This window comes from Fusarium poae, chromosome 3 (genome assembly GCF_019609905.1).
Source record: "Fusarium poae strain DAOMC 252244 chromosome 3, whole genome shotgun sequence".
In the NCBI taxonomy this organism is placed as follows: domain Eukaryota; kingdom Fungi; phylum Ascomycota; class Sordariomycetes; order Hypocreales; family Nectriaceae; genus Fusarium; species Fusarium poae.
This window is the reverse complement of record NC_058401.1, coordinates 4,528,755-4,551,186: the sequence shown is the minus strand read 5'-3', so window position 1 is coordinate 4,551,186 and position 22,432 is coordinate 4,528,755. Positions and strand designations below refer to the sequence as shown.

Below are 22,432 nucleotides of genomic sequence, written 5' to 3'. Positions count from 1 at the left end.
TCTCTATCTGCTGAGTCGATCTGTTTAACTAACGTTTTGTGTGGGGTGCTGCAATCTATGCGCAACCAAGAAAATGAAAACTGAACACCACTCCAGATGTTCCAATCTGAATGTCTATATGCTAGGTAAAGATTTGGTTTTTCGTAGGTATCATAAGAAGCTCTTCTAGACAATATTACCGGGGGTTTTACTGCTCCTAGACCCTGTCCTCACTCGGTTGAATACGTGTCGTCGGCTTTCTGTTGAGGTGCGACGATCAACGCCTGAAGAGCTGGCCAACGATCGTCGTTCTGACTCTTCCTCAGCTCGGGCTCCACGCTCCTTTTCCCGGATCGATGCCAGGCGATGTGCTTGAACGTTGTCTCGTCGATTGTCGAAAACATCCTGGAAGTCAAAGCTCTGGTCAATGCTGCGCATGCGCTCAGCTCCTCCTCGGCGGGTGCTGTAGTTTGAAGGGACATGGCTCAGGGGAGGACCTTCAGAATGAAGGGGCCGCTCATGGGGAACGGGCTTATCGTGAAGGTCAACGCCACGGCCATGTTCACTACCATGATCTGGCTCCTTGCCATATGGAGGTGGCTGCATACCAGACCAGTACATGGGATGCTCGCGGCTGCCACCAGGCTCGATGCGGAATGGTGACTGGATGCCGACATTTACCATTTGGGTCATAAGCTCTGTTACAAACTTGTTGTGACGGTTGAGACGCAGCAGTTCGTTCTGGAAGTTTGTCTTGTGGAAGAAGATCATGTTCATCAAGCACGATCGAACGTCATCGACCTTGACCATTTCGGTAATGATACGAGGCGCATAGTCGCGCTTGTTGGCAAGACAGAACTCGGTCATTCGTTCCTTAAGATCATCAATCATGTGCTGAGGTGTACCGAAACGCATCACCAGTGGAACAACATCCGCGAGACCGTTGGATCGTCTTTGGTTGAGAATGAAAAGGCTGTTGAGGAGCGAGTTGGGAGCCTGCACGATGTGACCCTGCATCTTCTTAAACTCGGTGTAGAGGAGAGAAATCTCGGTTACGTAGAAATCATCACCCATCATGTTGTCACCGGTAGATCCGTAGACAGTTACACGATCGCCAACATCAAAGGGATGTTTGACGAAAACGAAAATGATGGACTGGAGGAACTCCTGGGCCGTGGCTTGAAGAACCCAGGCCAGACCCAGAACAACGGTACCTGCCGAGCCAAGAGCAGCAGCAGCCGATCCAGAAAGAATCGAAATGAAAACAATGATGGTGATGATGATGATGATGAACACAAAGACCTTGTCGAGTTTCTTAATCACCGAGTCAAGATCCTTGAGTGAAGCAGCAATGGCCTTCTTTTCGAGATGGATTTCGTTGCACACAGCTTCAAATTCGTCAATCGAGATGTCACCGTTCATGTCCTTGTCAAACATCATGAAAGCAGCCTCGGCCTCCTCTTCGCTGCCAAAGATTCTTTCCATGTCTTCTTGGTAAACCAGGTCATTGCCCTCCTTGGCAGCGCAGCGGTAGATGAGACGAGCGAGGGTATGTGCCGATTGACTGGTCCGGAGAAGTTCGTTGACAACTCGACGAGGGTGGTTGCTATCGATTTTACGACCGATCAAGTCGTTTCCGACTCGACCAGCTACGTACCCGACCTTGTCAAAGATCTGACGAGCGTTGTCCTGTAGTGTCTGCATCGGAGTCTGCGCGCCACTAGCGGAGCCACTACCGCGCTGGAAGAAGTAGTCGGTCTTTTCGTTGTGAGCTTTGGCATGTTCATAGAGGTGAACCAATTGGCCAACATCGGCCTTGTTGTTGTCGATTCGAGTCGCATAAGTTCGCTGATGAAAAGTGAAAGCAATCCATTGAATGAGGATCTTTTCAACAAAGTTGAGAGCTGCCAAGGTGAACAAGGCAATGATGACCTTGTTCATGATGCTGACCCAATGGGGCTTCTGGTCTCGGAAGTTGTGGTTCATCATGGTCGGCTCAAAGGAGATGAGGATGGCGAGGAACCAGAGAAAGACGGCCGTGTGCAAGTCAAGCTGGTATCCGATATCTTTCCACTTGCTGGCGTTGGTAGATCCGAAGAGCTTGGCAACAAGTTTGAGAGTTGGGGGCAAAATACTGCTAATCATACGAGAAACCCAGAGAACACCCCATACAATCTCGAGCCAGATACCAAACCACATGAGGTCGACACCGTTGACATCCCGTCGCTTACCATCATCCTTGAGGGCGAATTTACCCAGCAAGACAGGAATGAGAAGCAAAGCAGCTCCGGGGACCAGGTATAAGCAGTATCGGACGAATCGAGGAAACTTTCGGAGAAACATCCAGAATTTGAGCAACGTAGCATCGGCATCCGGCTGCTTCTCCCTTTGCATGGTCTCAGAGGGTATGGGCGCGTTGAAGGCATCTTCAGGCTCAAAGTTGTGAGCTCGCTGTTTGAAATGACTGGAATCATCGCGAGCCTCGGCGGAAACAGCACGCTCAATTCGCAAAAGCTCAATGTTGTCGTCCAGTCGGCAGGCATCTGCGCGCTGGCTAACAGGAGATCGGATTGAATTCGAGTCATTGGTGACGACAGGAGCTTGCAGAGTAGGGAATGTATCGAGTGTTGTTGGAGGAGCCGGATTTCTTGTGTCGGCAGGCGATTTAGGCGAAGTCGCCGGTGCTGGTTCCGATTGCTGAGCGCTGAATTGTGAAGGATTTCTTGAGGGAGGTGGTTGTCTGAGATTGAAGTCTTTCAACTCCTTCTCCTCCCAGCCATTTGGAGGCGGATCTGAACTCATGATGGTCCCTGTTGATGATATTCACTATCTACACGAGGTTTTACCCGAGAGATCAGACAAGGTAGTGAGATAGGAGAGAGTATCAATGTCCAAGAGATTATTTTAGAAGGGCTTTGTCCAACTTGTGGTGGAGAGCGAGTGATGAATACCCACACTGGGGGTTTGGTGATGTGACAAAACGAGAGACGAGACAATTAGGAAACGGAAATAGTAAGGAAGTGGATCAATCAGATGATGATCCTCGATGACATCGATCTCGCAGATAAAATGGGGTTTCTCGTTTGGTGAGGCGACGCGTGGTCGTTTAGATACACACAAGGTTGGGTTCCTTGGTGTTTTTGGGTTGATTGCCTGTGGGGGAGGAAGAGGTGATATGATGTCGTCACTCCGATCCCAGCCTTGGGTTATTTCTACTCTCGAACAAAAGAAGGAGAGGTGAAATCTTTACAAAGGTCAAAAAGGAAAAGAGAGAAGAAAAAAGAACTAGAGTAGGAGAGAATCTGGGGGAATTATTGGAAACCCTGCGGGCGACGGGGATGTTGTCGAGCTTTAAGAGATCGGCCAGAGGTTCAACACTTTCAGTTCAGTAGGCGTGGAGCAATGGATACAGCCAAGAGGGAGGAAGAATGGGTCAGTACAGATAAGGTAGCCTTGGTTGATTTCTTGGCCAAACCATGTCAGGGAGAGATGGAATACATAGTAAATGGCATTTCCATGTGAAGCGGAATTAACTTATCCACTGTTCTTTATGCTGTGTGGTCCATCATTGACTTGCGGTGTTGTTCTTTGATGTTCCATCATGGATGGACCTTTTCTTCCTTTTGCTCCTCTTTTTCACTTTATTATTGTCATTAAACGTTAAAAATGGCACTCGCCTCCGTTACTGAATTCACCAGCGATCGAGAGAGAAAGAAAAAAAAGACAATTGTCACTGTTCAGCCGTTCACTGGGAGTGACAAGTTCAGGTGTGGTTAGCAAGTGGAGCCGCCGGAGTAGAGTCAAGACCTAGCGACCGGCCGCCAAGTGTCGAGTAATGAGTAGGACACCCGAAGCCCCGTATTACCGGAGGGCGATTAGTGGACGGATACTCTAGACACTGTTCCATGGATGGTGTCACCGTGGAACACCCAAATGGGAAACCCCGAGGGTGCCGCCGATAGAATGGATGGATGGGAATTTAGTCTAATAGAGCACGCCCCAAGCCAAGACCATAGCGTTTATCACCCCTAAAAAAAAGAAGACGATGGGATCTCAACTTAATAACTTAGGTACTAATTCAACTCATCACTTGTTCTCGGTTGGGGAGGACCTTTTGTTTCACAAGCTGATGTAGATCTCATATGATTGTGTTGTCACAATTTATTCACAAGAACAACAGGCTCTTCCATCTGCAGGGGAACCAAATGGTTGATCTGATCTGACACCCAAACACAAACAGGCGCATTGAATTCAACAGGCCCAGGGGAAGCTAAAAACATTTGATCGCAGGGAATAACCACGCTGACGTCACGAGCCAAGAAATCGACCGAGATATGCTCATATCCACTTTTGTGAGGCAATCTGTCGTAGGTACTAAGGTTGTAAAGCAGTTTTGATTCATTCATTCATTCATTCGATCATGGAATCTTGGTCAAACTTTGCCCATCTCGCCCTCGTATTCTTCATGCAGATGTGACAGCCATATGACGACGATCATCCTATGATGATATTGCTTGGTGGCGGCGAAAAGGGAAAACAAAAAAAAAGACTTTCTTTTTTTTTTTCTTTCCAAATCCGTCTCTTCCCGTTGAGAGAAATTCTTGTCGAGCTTCGATTGGAAGCTTTTCAATAGAAAGGGTGTGCTCCCCTGCATACCTTCGTACCACACCAAAAATGATGGCTTTTCCACCAGGCACAGACAGCACCATCCCGTCTTTTCTTCATCAGCTGTGTGTAGTCTCTTGGCTTGCAGCGTGGGGGCACCCTCACAGTACGGACATATACCGTAGAATTATTGGTAGGTAGCGATTAGCACAAAAGCCTTTGGTTTCAGCACAAAAGAGCCTCACTCAGAAGCATCATGAAACCACAGAAAATTGTATCCAGGACCCCTAAAATGTCACCTGAAAATCCTTTGCCCAGACTTTAGACGAACCATGCTACCTCCGTTTTTACAAAATTTCAGGGCTCCAGCTCAACAGCCAAGACATATTATGGAAACCTATGCCCAGCTCAAAGAATTCTATTATCCACACACAGCAAAGAGTATACAGAGAAAGCAGCAACAGCCTCGCACAGAAAGCAAAGACCTTAACCCGTTAACTAGAGTGATCAAAGCTCAAGCTCAGGGGGTTTTGTGCTAGGGGCAATCCCCCAGTTCGTCAGAACGCCCGCAGCGCAGTTTCTAAGACAGTGACACCATCCTTGTCCTACCGCACGCACGTAGATAAGGACGATGCTATGTAGAATCTCAGGATATCTACCTTAGGGGAATAATGACCTGGGTTCAAAAGAATGATAAAAAGACTAATTCGCGTCTGAATCACCATCAAGTCTTGGGTTATCTCTTCCAACTCGCTACTAGAGTCAAGTCTTCAATCATCTCGATGCAATGCACTATCTCTACTCAGGAGTTCCAACTCCTGACACACTAAGCCAGGGGTCAATGTCGTTTCAATTTAGAACATCTACCCAGTAGTACAATATCTAAAGGGAAAAGGCGGTAGGTGAGATAGATGAGTAGTCTACTTGCTGCTGCTACTCCTCTAATATTCGCGTGTCTAATTCTAGTGATATTACAGCAGACGAATCAATACAGTGCTAAGCATTAACCATGAAGGAACACTTTGCCTAGCATGTCATGGAGCAAATCCACTTCTTGTGTTATAATACTCGCCCACAATGGAAATAGCGCCTTATGCCAATGCTCATTTAAGCATGCGTACTCTGTATAGGAAGCGGCCATCGAACTTTCAAGCAGATGATTTATGGAATCGCTCGGCATAATGCTCTAGGTATGGGTTTATCGTGTTCTAATGCACGGGGTCTTCCCCATCGTCTTCACAATTACTAAAGGGCCGCGCCATTGTCTGTTCAATCTCATTCAGATGTTCAGTCCGCTGGCTTATCTCAGATGCTGTTGATTAACTGCTTTGGTGCGTATCTCTCGGTCTGCCCTCGTTTTCGTCCAGAGTCGACTGGCTGTCTTCCTTATATAATGGATCTTCCAAGGTCAATACCATCCCTACTATTCCACCCAAATAAAGGGAAGCCACTTGAGTAATCACGAATCTTTACGATAGGTATCTCTAGAAAAGTTAAGGATGCTATACTGGAGAAAGACCGTAACAGTATGACAAAGAATCGTCAATATAGACTTCCTTGAGACTTGCCAGCCTGTACAAGATGAAACCACATCACAAGGTCTATTGTGAAGCAGGAAACAAACAGTATTGGCTTTGTCTTGGTAACCCGAACTCAGCTCTGTTGAGAAATCACAAGTTGCTTTCCATCCATGTCCGTCCATGCCGGATATCGGGTTTCTAATCAAGAAGCTTAATTTCACCAAGGAGGTTACATTGCTCCATTCTATACATCACAACTCGCCTACTGAGTATCTCGACGCGAGCAAATCTTCAGTGGAGAACTTTCATGCATAATATGTACCAGGTCTTGTTTACATACATACATCTTGTCGATTCGCGCATGTCCCAGTTAATGAGCCTGGAGTCTTTTGCCTCCACGGTGTTATAAACATTTGGCAGATAAAATACGTAAGTCCATTTGCATAGTTAGACCAAATTTTCAGCTTCATGACAGGTAGATACCTATTTCTCACTGACAGCAAGTAGGTCGATTCATTTGCCCTTGCCTGTCAAAAACGCTCATGGCTCCATTTGCACAGACACCACCGTGGTGATAAACACAACTTTCCAACGGCCTTTCCCAACCATGCTTAATTTTCACCCTGGCTTTGCACTCGTTATCCTCCCCACTAGGCCAATGTATCCATATTTCCGTTACGCAGCATAGATGTTGATACTTGCCTTATTGGTGGTTCCATGGTGCTCACGGCTCCCTTTCATATGTAAGTCTCTAGTCACGGTTAAGTTACAGTTCTCACGGGTGCTGCCGCCAACCGTTAATTCATGGACCAGTTCACGATCCAGAAACGTGTCTATTCTTAGCTTCTCCCCACCTCTAATTAAACTAAACATCTGTCATTAAGCAAGCTTAATGCTCCAATCTTCACCGATTTTGGCTCCAACTCGACCCACGACTGCAAAGGCTGCACGGCTACCCTGAGCTGCATGATATTGAATCTTGACTGTCCATGTTCGTCCCTCTGACTCAATTTGAGCCTCCTTCTGGTCCCAGGTCTTGGGTGCGCCGACAATGACGATTTTGTCGACGTGGACGTTTTCCATAGCCTTCAGCCATGAGCCAGCCTTGACTGACTTGGTGTCACGTCCCTCGGCATCAAGAGAAGTTAATGTGTTACCACCGAGGGTGAACTTACGGTGGATGTATTGACCTTGCTCGTAATCAAATGAATCACCGTCATCAACGTAAAGCTCACCCTCTGCGGCGCCAGCCTTGGAAGCTGAGACAACAAGCGTGTAGTCGTCGAATCGCATGAGTGCACTTGATCGTCGAGGGGTGTCGCGTCGAGGGATGATGTGCCCACCTCGGAGTAGAATGGGAATCTTCTCTAGTGGTGCGCTCACTGTAAGATGCTTGCCCTTGTTTGTCTTCCGAATATCGTAGGTAAAGTAATCATAGTAGATTTCATCATCAGGAATCCAAATGTCAACTGATTCCTTGCCCTGCTCCGTGACCGGCTTCACTAGAAGACCTGTTGAGCCAACGAAGAACTGATCCTCGATAGCAAAGCCAGCCTCTTCAGTGGGATGCGTCCAGAACATGGGTCGGATAATGGGGCTTCCGTCCTGGGCCGCGGTGTGGAACGCAGTGTACCAAGCAGGCAGGAGAGTGTATCGGAGTCGGATAGCGGCGGTCGAGATCTGGGTGTAAGGCTCGCCTAGGAGATAAGGCTCTCGACGTCGGGCATCGAGATGCGCATGAGCTCGGAAGAAGGGGTACCACACACCAGTCTGGTACCAGCGAACAAGTAGGTCTTTCTCAGGGTTGCCAAAGAAGCCTCCAACATCAGCACCAGCGAAGGGGAAACCAGAGATTCCCTGGTTCAAAGTCATGGGGATAGAAGCCGCCAAATGTCCCCAGTCAGCCTGGTTGTCTCCTGTCCACATGGCGCCAAGCTTTTGCGATCCAGCGTAAAAGGCTCGTGTCAAGATGAAAGGTCGTCTAAGCTCTCCCTTCTCACGGTGAAGGAGAGCTTGGAAAGTGGCGTTTTGGAAGGTCAGGCCGTTCAGGTTATGGACATCACGATGTTCCCATCCTCCATGATGAATATTGTCTTTGGGCATGGTTACTTCGGGTCCGTTGAAAACCGAAGGCTCGCTCATGTCGTTCCACATCCAGGTGTTACTCATGGTACCCTTGAACTTGTCGAACTTGAGCATAGTCTTCCACCATTCAATTGCCTTGGGGTTGAAGCAGTCAATCCAGTTGGAAGCTCCAGGCCAGCACCATCCTTCATACGGCTTTTCCTCCTTGTTGTGGACAGCAAGGTCTTGAGCAAGCATTTCCTCAGAGGCGGCGTAGTTGTCAGTCTTCTTGATATGGGGGTCAAGAAGGACAACAAGCTGACGGCCATGGGCATCCAAATGCTCACCCATGTCAATAGGGTCGGGGAATGAATGAGGCTCCCAGGTAAAGTACTTTCGGTCGTCGGTGTACTCAAGATCCAACCAGATGACATCATATGGAATCTTGTGCTTGTCCATGTTGCGATCAACGTTCCTGACATCATCACTGGAGATGTAGTTCCATCGGCATTGGTGATAACCGATAGCAAACTCTTGAGGCATCGCAGTGTAGCCAGTCAACTCTCCGTATGTCTTGGTGAGATCGGAGGGAGTGGGACCGAGAAGCACGAAGACGTCGAGGAGACCACTCTCGGAAATCCAATGGGTATGAGTGCTTGTCTTTCCACCAGCACCGAGACTCAGAGGGTTCATGCTGCTCTTGTCCTTGGTGATATCAACCCAAGTCTCAGCAACATTGAGCCAGAAAACACCAACAGACGAATCCTTACGATGAGCCTGCATGAAAGGGATAGCACCGTAGAGTGTCATTGGGCTGTCGAGGATGTATTCGAACACATCGGCGTTGTACATGCGGTAGGGCTCGGCGTAGTTGCCATCTCCACCACGAGTCTGCTTCAATGACAGGGGGCCAGTATGCTCAGGAATTCCAAATACGTGCTCGTATCCATGAAAAGTGATGTCCATGGCCACACTCTCAGGTCCACGAGGCTTGGTGTCAGTGTTTCCACCAAAAGACTCGTCCCACCATGTACTCTCATCCTCAGCGGCCTCCTCGCCCTCCTTGTTCTCAATCTTGGGTCGCCAATGCTCCATGTTCAACCAACCACGGTCGTTAAACTTGACATGCGAGTTACCATCGCGTTGGAAGTCGATTTCAAAAGGCGAAAACTTGACGATGGCCTCTTGCTTGGCATCAGTTCCATACTTGATGTTGATTTGAGTCTTGTCTTGATGTGCAAGTTGTGCGTCCTTGTCGAGATCCAGACCAGCAACAAGAACCCACTTATCAGCCTCATTGTATCGTTCCTTACGAACTTGACTGTCGTCCCGGAGTACAACGTCCTTGTTGCGTCGTTTCTCCTCGTCCATCGTTACTCGGGCGGCACCAGATTTAAGGAAGGAAATTGTAAGGGGGAGGCGAACGGTGTCTCCGTTGGTATTGATGGTCTTGATTACCATGGCCTCCAGCTTTCCATCCTCGAAAGATGTCGAATCGGCCAAAATTTCGTAAGGTGCCTTCCAGTTAGAACCTTGGGCGATAGCGTCGTCGGCATAAGCGCGGTTTCGTTTACAGAAGCCGGATTGGTTGCACTTCTTGAAGTCCTTCTCTTTAACAGCAACTAGAGCGATTGTGAGCTCGGAATTGATCAAGGACTAGTGCAAAGGCTTACCAGCCGACTGTATGAGGCAGCTCAGAATGCCAAACAGCAGCAACAGCGCCGTCCAGCGAAAGGACGACGCCATATTTGACCTCATGATGTTTAGACGGTCAAGAACCAGACCGCGATCAGAAAGTTAAACAAAGAAATTGAGTATGTCGTAGATATATCAAGCAAGAATTAGAATTTAGTCTCCTGCCCTATATCAACCGTGAAATCCTCTGTCTAGCAGAAGTGAGTGTTGTTATTGGGGTTTGTGCTGGGGATAACCTCAGCTTTGATGATGTCGAAGTCAAGCTGTCCCTTAGCTCCCTGGCTTCCCAGTGAAACTTCAATCCGAAACGGGATTAGTGCAAGACGCAGGGGAGCGGGTAACAAGATGGCGGGGCAAGCTTCAGTAGAAGACTAGACCTGATAAGAACCAGTTTCTAGGTTTCATTTTGTAACTCGTTTCTTTGCCATTGAGTTTAGACGTTATTGCACTGTACTTTGTTGATCGGAAGTTTGTAGTTGTTGTGTGTTGGTGACATCTCATGAGCTTTGTAAGTTATTTTTTCTATCGTTTGTTTTGCACTAAAACTGATTGAGATTGGCTGAAGTTTATCAACATCCATCTATATTGATTAACCGTCTGATCTGTCTCTACTCCTTCCTGAACCAAAGTGTCAACATCAACCAATTACCAGTCACGTGTCCGTGTGAATTCCCCAGATCTCGCACCTACCAAGACCCCTCAACGCCAGCTCATCATGGCTGCTGAAGAGCCCCGCCAGCGAAAAGACCCCGCCGTGAGCGGCAACGAGAATAGCAAGCAACAGAGACGGAGGACTGCGGAAAATCTTGCCCCGCCATTTTTTGCTCTGCTCTTCGCCCTCCTCGCCCTTTATATCCTCTTTTCACCGCCTTCTTCAAGCCTTTCCCCTCCAGTCCCCGTTTGCCATTCTGCTGTTTCCTCCTCTGTTCCTACATCTCAAGTCATACCAGACAAGAACATCGCCAAAATGTCCTCCTCCGAGCAGACGTAAGCTACCCCGCCACCAAGCTATACACCCATCAGGGTTGATGCTCCTATGTTATGAATTCGTGCTGATATTACTATAGCTTCATCGCTATCAAGCCCGACGGTGTCCAGGTAAACCGGCCTTGGTGTTGATACGTGATTGATTCGAATAGAGCTAACTCAACTCCCACAGCGTGGACTCGTTGGCCCCATCATCTCTCGTTTCGAGAACCGAGGGTAAGCACTTGTATCTGTATAAACGTTACTACACAAACTAACTTTCAATTAGCTTCAAGCTTGCTGCCATCAAGCTTGTCACCCCTGGCAAGGAGCACCTCGAGAAGCACTGTTTGTCACCAAAACTATCCACCTGACATGTCCATGAATTCTAACATACTCGCAGACGCTGATCTCGCTGGCAAGGCTTTCTTCCCCGGTCTGATTGAGTACATGAACTCTGGCCCCATCTGCGCCATGGTCTGGGAGGGCCGTGACGCCGTCAAGACTGGCCGTGGTATGTTTGACTGTTTCAGCGACTATACCAGTGCTAATCATATTTCTAGCCATCCTCGGTGCCACCAACCCCCTTGCCTCTTCTCCCGGTACCATCCGTGGTGACTACGCCATCGACGTCGGCCGCAACGTCTGCCACGGTTCCGACTCCGTCGAGAACGCCCAGAAGGAGATTGCTCTCTGGTTCAAGGACGGCGAGGTTGTCTCCTGGAAGTCCGCCCAGTTCAACTGGGTCTACGAGAAGGCTTAAATCTGTCATCGATATGACACCCTAAATGACGGAATGGAAAAGCACATATAAGTGGGATGACTTCATCTCTGTGGGTATATCAAAATCAAGACAAAATCTTCTCAAACTTGAGGTCTCATTGTCATGAGTGACTAAGGCTTGCGCGTGAACACCCCTTTGGCTCTCATGAGCACACCGGCAAACCATGGCGTAGCCCAGACGCTTCCAATAATTCGGACTGGCAGTAAAGCCTTGGTAATCGCATATGCTAGAGCAACCTCCACTAGGACCTTGTAACGTCCGTCTCCACTATGCCAGCGCTCAATTGCTTTCTCAGATTTCGAGTCAGGGTGTGTCGTAGATGTGTTCGATGTTGTCTCGTCCTCTTCGTTCTGCCCAAAGCCAAACCAGCCCTTGCGTTTGAAATACCGCTCAAATCTAGCAACTCCGTCATCCACATGGCCATGAAAATAGCCCGTTACGTAGTCGACAGGCACATAGTTCGTGTAATGAAAGAGCCCGAATAGTCCTAGAACAGGCACTATGGCTGTGATTTCGTGTAGGATTAGAAAAGAGACAATATGCGAAACGGGCGCGTTGCGTAAACCGCCGGTGTATTTCTGCAAACGTCGAGGTAGCTTTGATGTGATACGGTCAATACGGGAAGCTTGGGTTGACTCGGCGCGGACCGTTGAGTTGAATTGGCGCGGGAATACACGAGCCCTGAGGCTGGGACGCCAATTGAAGGCTACCAGATTGCGGCGCATGTCAAGGCTGGAATAATTGAACCTGAAGATGGCAGTGCAGCATCAGAATAGTGAAAATAGAGCGATCATCGTTGATATTTTGTTACGCCTAAGTGGAGCTGCTGACAGATTGACAAGACTTCGTTTCTCATACTGAAGCTTCAGGGTAGCAAGCTTAAGTAATTGCAACGTTCTTTTCCACGGGTTTGAACTGTCAGGGATGTTCTGTGTTGAATACATTCTGAATCACCATCCCATACATTAAGTAAGTGAGTGGTTGTTTCATACCTTTGCTGCCTTTTTGAAATCTGGTTGTATCTCATCGTTGCAAGCAGCGTCGGCACACACTATTTGGTCTGCCGTAACGCACGACCAAGTGTCACTCCCCTCCTTATAACAATGTTTCTTTCGGCTATGGTAAGACAACATCAGAGACACTAAAACTCCCAGGTGAAAAAAGCATTCTCAAGAGATAGGAGGCTTTTCTTTGAATTCAAGAACGGGTGTCTCTCCAATAAGATGTTTGCCTAACGACGGCCTCTTCACAAAACCATCATCTATAATTCGAATGTGACCTTGAACTGCGACCTACTATCCGTCGAGAAAATCGGATTGGCCCGTACAGACTACTGATCTATTGAACTGAATTTTTACCTTCGCGGGTACTAGGTAGTATCCGTTGATGATTTCTCAGGGTTGGTACCTGCCTCGGTGGGTAACTGAAGGCATCGTGGCCTGGACGAACGAACCATGGAGCTCCAGCCACTCCTTCGTCTTGAGAAGTTCTTCTATGTCAACTGATTCTCTCTCAACAGTTTCAAAATGGCACGAGTGGAGGCGTTTGGTGACATAATATGTTGGCTTGGGTAGTTGATGGCATCATCTCTATCTCGCACCTGCCCTCTCAGTTAATCATTAGGCGCGAGGCGCGCAAGTTCTTTCCTAAGACACGGTTGAACAGGTACTCAACAATCCCAACGAAATGACTAGAATGAGAGCAGAGGGAAGGTGCTCGACCTTTGGCTGTCTCAATGCAGGATGTCGAGGCCTCCATAGCCTTTCTTCCCCTTCATTTGTTTCCATCTTCTCTTCTTCTTCATCTCCTCTCATCACCAACTTCATCTCCCCAACTCAAACTGATCTCTCATTCCGCTATCACGGACAACCACCAAAAGTTCTACAGATCTTGCACATTCCCAACACTACACTCCCTGAACTCACTACATCACCAACATGATCTATATCAAGTTGGCTGCCATCGGCGCCCTTCTGGCGACTGTCCAAGCCCAGATTCGTCACCCCGATGAAGATCTCATCCTTGCCGATTGTGGCATTGGAGACAACAAGGCCCATCCAAAATGGTCTACATCTCGCCAGGTCAACTGGTACAAAGACATCAAATGGCCTGAAGATGCCTCCACATTCCCTGCTGCTCCTGATCTGTCCGTCGAAGTTCCCTATGCAAGTGGAAAGTACCCATGGAACCCCAAGGGAACCACAGTCAAGCTTTCCAACGGCGTTGTTTGGACAGCCTACATCAACCCTGCCGTCGCTGATGGGATGCCTGCTGGATCTGCCGTAACCACCAAAGAGGGCGGCCAGGAGCTCAACTGTTATGCCTATCGTGGCCGTCCTGTCAGCGCCGCTCTCAACACGACAGTCACCGACGATGCTGTTTGTCTGTCTGCTTTCGTCTGCAACCGCGATGACAAGGCCCCCCCCCGTCCCAGCGACATGAGCTCTCCCACTTCTACCCTGCAAACATCACCCGCTCCTCCTGCTACCACCTTCATTTCGCAGCCGCCTGCAACACCAAGCTCTACTGGTGGTGCTGATCCAGCCCCTCCCACAGACCCCAATGCTGGTAAGCTATTTGTGTCTACTCTCGTCAGTCCTCGTTTTGTCAACTGGCCCAATACCTGGCAAGCCTTCATCGAAAAGTTCTCCTGGGATAGACAGACCGGCAAATGCGTCGCCCAGCCAGTAAAAGGAGACGGATACACCATCAACATTGATTGCGCAGGAATTCAGATCGATTCCGACTCTCATTTGACTCTCCTCATGATCAAAGCCCTTCATGACATTGGCATGAACAGCACCCTTTTCAACCAAAACCCCATTGTGCCAGGAAAACGTAACTCTACCGCAGATCACTGGGTGGTCATGCCAGAGGCTTTCAGCCTACAGGCCATTGATGTTTCTCACCAAAACGTTGTTGGTTACCTCAGTTACAACACAAGCTATGACAACTTCCTGAGTGGACCGTGTTCATCTTGCGATACCAAACGGTTCAACGAGCAATTCTTCAACCCCATTCTGGCTGCTATGAAGGGCACTTACCCTCGCTATAACAGCTACAACGTCGAGGCTCAATGCAGCCCCTGGATGGCATGCTTCTAAGGTTGGGGGTAATGACCCGTATGTTATCGTTTGGCGTGTTTTACATTACATGAATTATTAAGGCTAATGTGGTCCACGATGGACGAAAGGGGGATGTAATTTTGGTGGCTCATGTGGTTATGTCTTTGCCTCGACATGTATTTCAATGGTTCACTGTATTCTACGAGGAGTCAAGGTATTTCATTTGTTAGTTCGCCAGTTTCCTGTACAGCTATCCCCTAATAATGATGGAACAACCTTTATGAAATCAGAAAAATGCTTCGCCATGTGAAGCCACTTGTGACAGCTCCTCATGTATGATGCTATGATGATAGTGATCTAGACAGCCCTACCCGTCTTGTATATCAGAGCGTCAAGTCACTGGCGTCAACAGTGTCTGTAAATATAATTAGATAGTCACCTGAGCCGGGCCTTTGTTCAAGGGCGTCTGGTAGGATCTGAGTCAACAACGATGTATCGAGGCTGGTTCCTATTCATTGTGGTAAATAACTATGGTTCGGATGGAGCGTACGTGAAGTTCTTGGATCTGTGGACTGAGGGTGGGACATGTGTCGCAGTAATTATAGGTCTTGGAGGCCTCTGGTTATCAATCTTCCCACCTTGAAGACACTGCTTTTACACCATTATACCCCCCCTAAACACTTTTCGTTTGTCTGTGATCTTGGAAAAAAGAACACACACTAAATGCAGCCATAGATCTGCCAATGTAGAAAGCAGTGATACCTATGCATCGGAGCCGTCCGTGTAGTAGTCAAACTGCTTCGGTAGTGGTACGTCTTTTCCACCTGGTGTATCTGGATCGACCTCCTTGTTCTTTTTAGAGGCAACCTCCACTGCGACTGGCTGCTCTGGTCGGGCTGGCTGTGTCAATTGTGCTGGCTCTGAAAGGATGTGCCCCCTCAATAGCTTGGTCATCTCTCTCGCCCACTCCCAAGGCCTCTTCTTTCCTCCCGGCAAACTGTTGAAGTACTCCCATCCCATCACACCTCCGAACTTTCCATACCGTCCCCGCAACGTCGTGAGCACCATGCTGAGAGGGTTGAACGGCACATAGCCGTGCCCATTCTCTGAGTTGGTGAGGAGCCCAATGACGATCTTCTCTGGTGGCCAGCCCTTTTGAACCATGAGATCGTACATGAGTGGGTTGCTGCAGTCTCCCCAGCCACAGTAGAATTGTGTGTTGTACCAGGCAATGTCGCGACCACGCATCACTTCCAGAGCCTCGTAGTCGAATCCGCTGAGGTTCCTTCTGAAGTCGATAAGAGACATTGCGACGGGGGCGAGAGTGATGATGAAAGCTGGACCAAAGTCGCTGCGTAAACGATCGATTAATCGCACGATTCCACCGAGCGACATCTCTTCCTCGACGTCTAGATCCAAACCGTCGAGGGCCCTTTCTCGAACCATGTCTCTCACAGGACCGTAGAACCGATCAAACGTGTCCTGGTCAGCATCCAGACGTGCATAACTACCCTGGCAAGCACCGCCCAACATGCCCATGACCTTGACGCCCGAAGCTTGCAAAACACGCAGCTCTGCCCACATTGTCTGGAAGATAGGATGAGACGGGTGATAATCGTTCAGCGTGATCTTCTCAGGATCCTCGTTTATGTGGATGGCGGCGACAATGACGTGAGTGATGGTGATACCCGGTTGTGTGATGAGGGGCAACGGAGAAATGAGGTTTCCTGAGGAGTCATGATGGGTTTGGTAGTATGTGACTAACCGGGGGAGGGGATCTGCTGAAGGTGAGAGAGGAGGCATGGTGTGTTTCTTTTGCCTGTCAAGATTGTTGATGAGGGAGGTTGAGCTGGGAGCTTGGGGATTGTGGTGGTCTGAAGTACAGACAGCTTAGTACCTACTATGGAGCTGTAAGCTTTGGTGGAGCTGCTGAAGCCTACCTTAGTACCTACCTACCTACTAACTTATCTAACTTTCAGTACCTTCTGAGATGTCAGCCAGTAAACTTGACAGTTACAAGGCACTTGAACCTGGGGATAAAGATTCCAAATCAAGACATTTGGAGTGTCAGTTATAATAGAAATTTAGCTAGCTAAACCTGGGCATCATTCTTTGATTATATTTAAAAGTTTTGAACTCGAGCCTGTTCCTTTTCCAAGTCCTTCACCCGCACTTTTTTGCCTACACATCGACCAGGATGCCAGATAGCAAAGAGTATTACAGCCAATGCAATAGGAGCAAACTCAAGACATGCGAAGTAAATTTCGTTGGAGTATAAATGACCTCCAAGCCCCTCGGCTGTTTCTGCGAGACGAAAGATTGTTCGCAGGTAAACCAAGATGGTGGCCACTGAAAAAGCGATACAGAAGACACTCAGTTTTTTGCCGCGAGCGCTAATCTCCCCTCGAGCGCGAAATAGAAAGGTTGCTGTGAGGATAACAAAGACACTGATGGAAAAGACCTGGTAGGCCAGACCTCCAAGAAGAATGTTATTGGCAACGGTGGGATCTTCACGGTTCGACTGTCTCACTCCAATGAGGGCAGCACCTGTAACCTGAACAACCGTGGCAATAACATCAGACGTGATAAAGAACCAAAGAATAAACTTTGGCGGCGCAAGAGAGTATCGACGTCCAAGACGAGGGACCATTGCCGAGAGGATGGTGTAAACGCCTGCAGCGAGGAAAACAGGTGCCGTGACGATAAAGAAGTAGTTGAGGATAAAGTACAGAAGATGGTACGGGTCCTTCTTTGCTGAAAGCGAACGAGCAATGTATCCGACAATTTCGAAAAGGAGACCAACAGGGAAAGTGATAAAGTACCAGCTTCTAAATCGAATCGTCTGGAAGAGATGGATAATCATGAATAGAGCGAACCAAGCTGCTGCGAAGACGGCAAGGGAGAAAGCAGGCGTATAACCATAGATAATGATGGGCGTATCCCACTCGCCGTTGGGATTTGGGAAGTTGGGGTCAACGTAGCCATTAATAGGCGGTCGATCTGACTTTGTTAGTATATTTATATATTTATATGTATATATATATATGTTTATATATAAATTAAATAGATATTTAATACGAAACTTACCTCCTGAGCTGCTCATATTAAAGACAGTGACAGGTCAAAGCTAATACTGGATAATCAGGGTCTAGTATAGTAATACAAATCCCAACCACGCATTAGCAAGGCAGGCAGGGTTGGATCTTTATATCCTTTACAAGACCCTTAAAATAAGGAACGCGACTCAGTTCAATTTACCTTGTGTTTAAGCTTCAATAGGTAGTGGGTCTATGTGAGAAACCCCTGATGCTAGTGAAAGTCATGAATCATCATTCATTGTTCGGACTTGCTAAATGGTATGAAATAGGTTGGCTATTGGGTCAATCTTCAAGGGTCTTTGGGAATTATCCAAACGGCTTTTTGATGATCGTTGAAGATTTGACGAAAAACGGTTTTCATGACGATTTGGTTTCCTAATTCGGATCAGTCTTGAACTTATTAGTCTAATCAAGAGGCATCTTCACATGAGAATGGCTGACTTGTGAGTCTTCACTCTTTAGCCTCTTTAGCACCAACTGACGCTAATAAACAATTCAGTGCGCTTTGACCGCTGTCAGAGTCCCTTGGCATTGTGTCATTTAATGGTGCAGCTGTCAAGAATTAAGCGACCGCTGCTGAAAAGACGAAGCATATTTAGTTCTAACGACGACAGTAAAGATTTGAAGATGCTTAGCAACTTGATCTAATACCATGGGCTCAAGACCCTCCATGAACCGAGACCCGAGCTGTATCTAGGTAGTCTAGGTATCGTCTATGATCCCTTGACCAAATCAGCACCTACAACTTCCTCAAAGATACCCTTCCGAATCTCCTGTAACTCTGTCCTCGCCGTCTCCATCTCTTCTTCTTTCCGCTTCAACTCTTTGGACACGCCGTCTCTCCTCTCCTTCGCCCGACTTAAACAATTATTCAAAGCTGCTGCGCATCGCGCTACTTCTCCACGACCACCTGTGATATCAACCTTTCCCCAGACTTCACCCAGATTGGATGTGACCTCCATAGTGCGCGGGTTAGCCTCGGGAGGTAACTCGATCACGTCTGGACCGAGCTGCACCAGCTGATCAACTGTTGTTTTGCTTTGCTGAACGAGGTCCCTTCCTTGATTAAGATATCGGATGTGGTTCATGTCTCCGGATTGAAGAGCCTTGTCTATCTGTTGCAGCCCAGCCGTTATGGTTGCTGTCGCTTGCTCAAGAAGATCCACAGCTTTGTGGTCTAGTTCAAGCGCTGTCTTTGTAGCAACATAAGTAGACAATGCAGCGTCACTTCGTCGTTCCTTTTCGTCCTCTTCAGGGAATTGAGGCGTCGGGCCTGAAAAGATATCGTCGTAAATATCGTCGAGCTGCTTCTGAAGGTCGAGGTAACCCTTCATACTCTGGTCAAGCTCTCTCTTTTTCTCGAGTTCCTGCTCCAGTTTTGCCTTGACACTTGAATTGTGCTCTGCTGCGTGATGCGCCTGCTGAAGCGTGTTGTGGTAATTCTGCTCTTCCCTCTCAGCTTGACCCGTAAACGAGGTTTCCTTACCGCTGGCCTTGTACAAAAACTTCATGACATGGCCATCGCGGTATTTCTTATGTGACTCAAGGTCAGCCAGGCGTCTGCGATCTAATCTGTCGAGCTCTTGGTTTGAGTCTGCTAACTGTGACTCAAGGTCTGAGACGATCTTTTGTTGTAGGGCAACATCAGAGCGGATATGTTTTGTCTGCTCTAATAAATCCAGTAGCTCTAATGTTTTGGGAAAGGCCTTTCGTATTGACTCCTTGATATCCGCCATTGGAAAGCGAGATCCATTTTGACCGTGAGAGTCAAATGCAGGCGGCGGTTGATTGTATTCCATAACTGCTGTCATGGTGGTGGAGTTGCTCGGCAAGTCTAGACAACTATATCATGTGAAGCACTAGGTACTAAGTCAGATGGTACTTTGAGGAGTCAGATGATGTCCAACTCCAACTGAATGTTGAATAGGTGTAAATGATATAGGCAATCACTTGAGATGGTTGTTTCGATTGGAGAAATACGAAGAAAACTTTTAAAATACGGAAACAAGTTGTATATAAATGGGAACAAGTCCTACACACATAAGCAGCGGCGGCTACAGCGCAATCACAAGTATCAGACAATACAAGGTAAAACATGACATGAATCGAACGGTGCAGAAGGATTCCCTATCACATTCATAGGCATAACAGGCATAACAGAAAAAAACTCAATAAAATTGGAGCAACATCGTCACTTTTTCCTATCCAAGGCAAGCAAAGGCTCAAGAGAACCACAAGTGATCGACAACAACTTTCCAAGCTTGTAAGGCTGATGCTTGTTTGGTTGGTAGCGAATGAGTCGAGGAACGGAACAGGAGAAAGAGGGTGTGGGTGTGAAGGCGAACGAACCGTTACTTACGTTGAGCTGGCTTCCGTAATTTGCCGGTCCTTTGCCGCGAAAACGGAGCTCACCTTGCCTGTTTGAGGAGCTCCATCTCCAAAAGCCATCACTGACTGAATTGAATTGAACCTCGTCATCGCCAATCATTTTCGCTCAAGGGGAAATAAATGGCTTCGTCAAGAGCCCGTTTGCCTCGTGCAGGCAAACTAGGCGCCTTGTTGCAGCCTTCCCAACCCCAAGGCACCTCGATATGTCCATTTTGCTCCATCACATCATCTGCCCGCCCAAGGATAAGGATACGGACCCGTCGCGATGCCCTCGTAAAACGCTTCGCTTCAACCTCTACGCACTCGACGAATCCCCGCCATGAGCTACAACAGCACCTCCTCGACATTCAAAAACTCGCACCTTCGCTGGTAAACCTTTCAAGACTACAATTGGCACTTCAAGGTCTGCGACAAATACCAGGCCAGGAAGCTGTGAGGGTTGCAATTTTAGGACTAGCACCTGGTTCCGATGCGGGACAAAGAGCGAAGGATGTGTTGAGAGTCCTCCTGACGGATCCGTTGCAGGACGAGCAGGAATGGGAGCGACAATTGAAGGGCCACAATCCGGAGAACCCTCTGATTGTTCGAATCCGGTCTACCGAAGAGCAACAGAGTACTTTGACAGTTACCAAATCGAGTCTTGTCAGTGAAATCAACGTCTCATCCGCCGAATGGAACAGTCTCAACCTGGAGTTACTGTTAATGGAGACCCATCTTCCTGAATTTGCAAGGGACGAGCAAACGAGAGCTGTCGAAGTGGAGGAATCTGTTCTCGTTCCCAAGGTTGGCATTCCCTCAGCCGAAGATCGAGTAACCCCAGTGACCACTCCCGTGCATCGGGCGATCGTGGTGGGCGATGGCTTTAGGGGAGCTGTCAATGCTACAGCAGTACCAGTTGCCGAAGAAGAAGAGTCAGTGTTAAAGGTGGTTGACCTTGGAGGCGTTGACCCAAAACAGGTCGATGCACCCTTTGAGATGGTTGACGTCTCTGCTGCTGACAAGGGCCTGTCGCTCTTCCGCAAGAGCTCCAGTAACGCCATAGAGTATGAGCGACTCTGGTTCAGAAGCAATCTCCCCGCTTTGACAACATGGCTGAAGTCAGGCATTAGCTCTTTCGACGAAACCACAAAGCCCGCGGTTCGAGAATTAATATCCTCTCTACTAAACAATGTTTTGGCGAGATGCGAGCTTCAGAACCGTCGTGAAATTAAGCACATTTACCAGGAGACTCCTGTTGGCCACGAGCTTACCTTCTTTCCTACTTTGAATCGGGCAGTAGGTGAATGGTCACAAAAAGCGCATGCGGAACTACAAGAAGAGCTTGACCTGGCATTTACAGGCAGAAGATGGCGTAAGCTGGGATGGTGGCAGTTGTTTTTGAGAGTGGATGATGTGGCTATGCTCACAAATGAGATGTTGAACCAACGGTTTCTACCCACAGCAGAGCGAGAACTCGTCTATTTGACCGGACAGATTGCCCAAGCTGCAAAGGCTGACCAAAAGTACCCCCAACCACACTCGTCCAGTGGCGTCAACCCTGACCTGAAGCAACTTGGCTCGGGAGAGTTGGAACCATTCGTGTCAGTCGACACCCGCCCTGCGCTACCCAAGTGGCCTGGCCACATCGCTTTCACACGACGATATCTACAAAATGAGACTGTCCCTGCGCTGCAGGCACTAGCTCAAAAACTCGTTGTGCAATCTCTCGGTACTTCGGGTCTCACCACTTCCCTCGGTGCGCTCCTCTACGTGTCTTCCTTCTCCATTTTCGAAGCCGGGGCTGTCGCAGCACTGGGAGTAGTCTGGAGTGCCAGCCGTCTGCAGAAGAAATGGGATGCCGCGCGATCATTCTGGGAGGGCGAAGTACGTGAAGAAGGACGCAAAGCTTTACGAGGTGTTGAAGAGAGTGTTGCAGCTGTTACCAAGGTCGAAAAACCACAAGAGCGGGTGGTTGTCGACCAAAAGGGCGATCAGACCAATGAGGTTCGAGAACTTGTAGCCAAGGCTCAAGAAGCTCTCGGACGAATGAAATAAAAAGGAGGACGGACATGTACATTAAAAATGAAATGAGAGCACCTGAGACGATATAATAGATGGTGACGAGATACCAGGCGTGACAGACAGACGCCTCTTTTTTGTAATCTAGTCAATCTGAAAGAACCCACACTATGCCACGAGATCATGCATTCCTCGTCGAGCCTCACAATCAATGCAGCATCTCGTCCTTCATGTCCAGACTGGTATCACACCCGAGCCTGCTGTATCACT

General features: G+C 48.2%; 9 protein-coding genes across 9 annotated transcripts; 3 read left to right on the top strand and 6 right to left on the bottom strand.

Annotated features, from left to right (window-relative positions):
* Positions 1-165: 165 nt before the first annotated feature.
* FPOAC1_008937 (uncharacterized protein) lies at positions 166-2,781 on the bottom strand (the record flags this gene model as incomplete). Its single annotated transcript, XM_044853371.1, has 1 exon — positions 166-2,781. One exon carries the CDS (start codon positions 2,779-2,781, stop codon positions 166-168), a length of 2,616 nt encoding a protein of 871 aa, XP_044706041.1.
* Positions 2,782-6,983: 4,202 nt separating this feature from the next.
* FPOAC1_008936 (uncharacterized protein) lies at positions 6,984-9,914 on the bottom strand (the record flags this gene model as incomplete). The annotated part of the gene is made up of 2 exons (XM_044853370.1): positions 6,984-9,790; positions 9,842-9,914. 2 exons carry the CDS (start codon positions 9,912-9,914, stop codon positions 6,984-6,986), a joined length of 2,880 nt encoding a protein of 959 aa, XP_044706040.1.
* A 664-nt stretch (positions 9,915-10,578) lies between these two features.
* NDK1 (nucleoside diphosphate kinase) lies at positions 10,579-11,592 on the top strand (the record flags this gene model as incomplete). The annotated part of the gene is made up of 6 exons (XM_044853369.1): positions 10,579-10,850; positions 10,931-10,961; positions 11,023-11,066; positions 11,119-11,177; positions 11,233-11,343; positions 11,393-11,592. The coding sequence occupies 6 exons, from the start codon at positions 10,579-10,581 to the stop codon at positions 11,590-11,592; spliced, it is 717 nt and encodes a 238-aa protein (XP_044706039.1).
* Positions 11,593-11,723: 131 nt separating this feature from the next.
* On the bottom strand, positions 11,724-12,338 carry FPOAC1_008934 (uncharacterized protein; the record flags this gene model as incomplete). The annotated part of the gene is made up of 1 exon (XM_044853368.1): positions 11,724-12,338. The coding sequence occupies one exon, from the start codon at positions 12,336-12,338 to the stop codon at positions 11,724-11,726; it is 615 nt and encodes a 204-aa protein (XP_044706038.1).
* Positions 12,339-13,550: 1,212 nt separating this feature from the next.
* FPOAC1_008933 (uncharacterized protein) lies at positions 13,551-14,717 on the top strand (the record flags this gene model as incomplete). The annotated part of the gene is made up of 1 exon (XM_044853367.1): positions 13,551-14,717. One exon carries the CDS (start codon positions 13,551-13,553, stop codon positions 14,715-14,717), a length of 1,167 nt encoding a protein of 388 aa, XP_044706037.1.
* Positions 14,718-15,440: 723 nt separating this feature from the next.
* FPOAC1_008932 (uncharacterized protein) lies at positions 15,441-16,481 on the bottom strand (the record flags this gene model as incomplete). The annotated part of the gene is made up of 1 exon (XM_044853366.1): positions 15,441-16,481. One exon carries the CDS (start codon positions 16,479-16,481, stop codon positions 15,441-15,443), a length of 1,041 nt encoding a protein of 346 aa, XP_044706036.1.
* A 319-nt stretch (positions 16,482-16,800) lies between these two features.
* On the bottom strand, positions 16,801-17,781 carry FPOAC1_008931 (uncharacterized protein; the record flags this gene model as incomplete). The annotated part of the gene is made up of 2 exons (XM_044853365.1): positions 16,801-17,678; positions 17,766-17,781. 2 exons carry the CDS (start codon positions 17,779-17,781, stop codon positions 16,801-16,803), a joined length of 894 nt encoding a protein of 297 aa, XP_044706035.1.
* A 708-nt stretch (positions 17,782-18,489) lies between these two features.
* On the bottom strand, positions 18,490-19,587 carry FPOAC1_008930 (uncharacterized protein; the record flags this gene model as incomplete). The annotated part of the gene is made up of 1 exon (XM_044853364.1): positions 18,490-19,587. The coding sequence occupies one exon, from the start codon at positions 19,585-19,587 to the stop codon at positions 18,490-18,492; it is 1,098 nt and encodes a 365-aa protein (XP_044706034.1).
* A 697-nt stretch (positions 19,588-20,284) lies between these two features.
* FPOAC1_008929 (uncharacterized protein) lies at positions 20,285-22,198 on the top strand (the record flags this gene model as incomplete). Its single annotated transcript, XM_044853363.1, has 1 exon — positions 20,285-22,198. One exon carries the CDS (start codon positions 20,285-20,287, stop codon positions 22,196-22,198), a length of 1,914 nt encoding a protein of 637 aa, XP_044706033.1.
* Between the last annotated feature and the right edge of the window lie 234 nt (positions 22,199-22,432).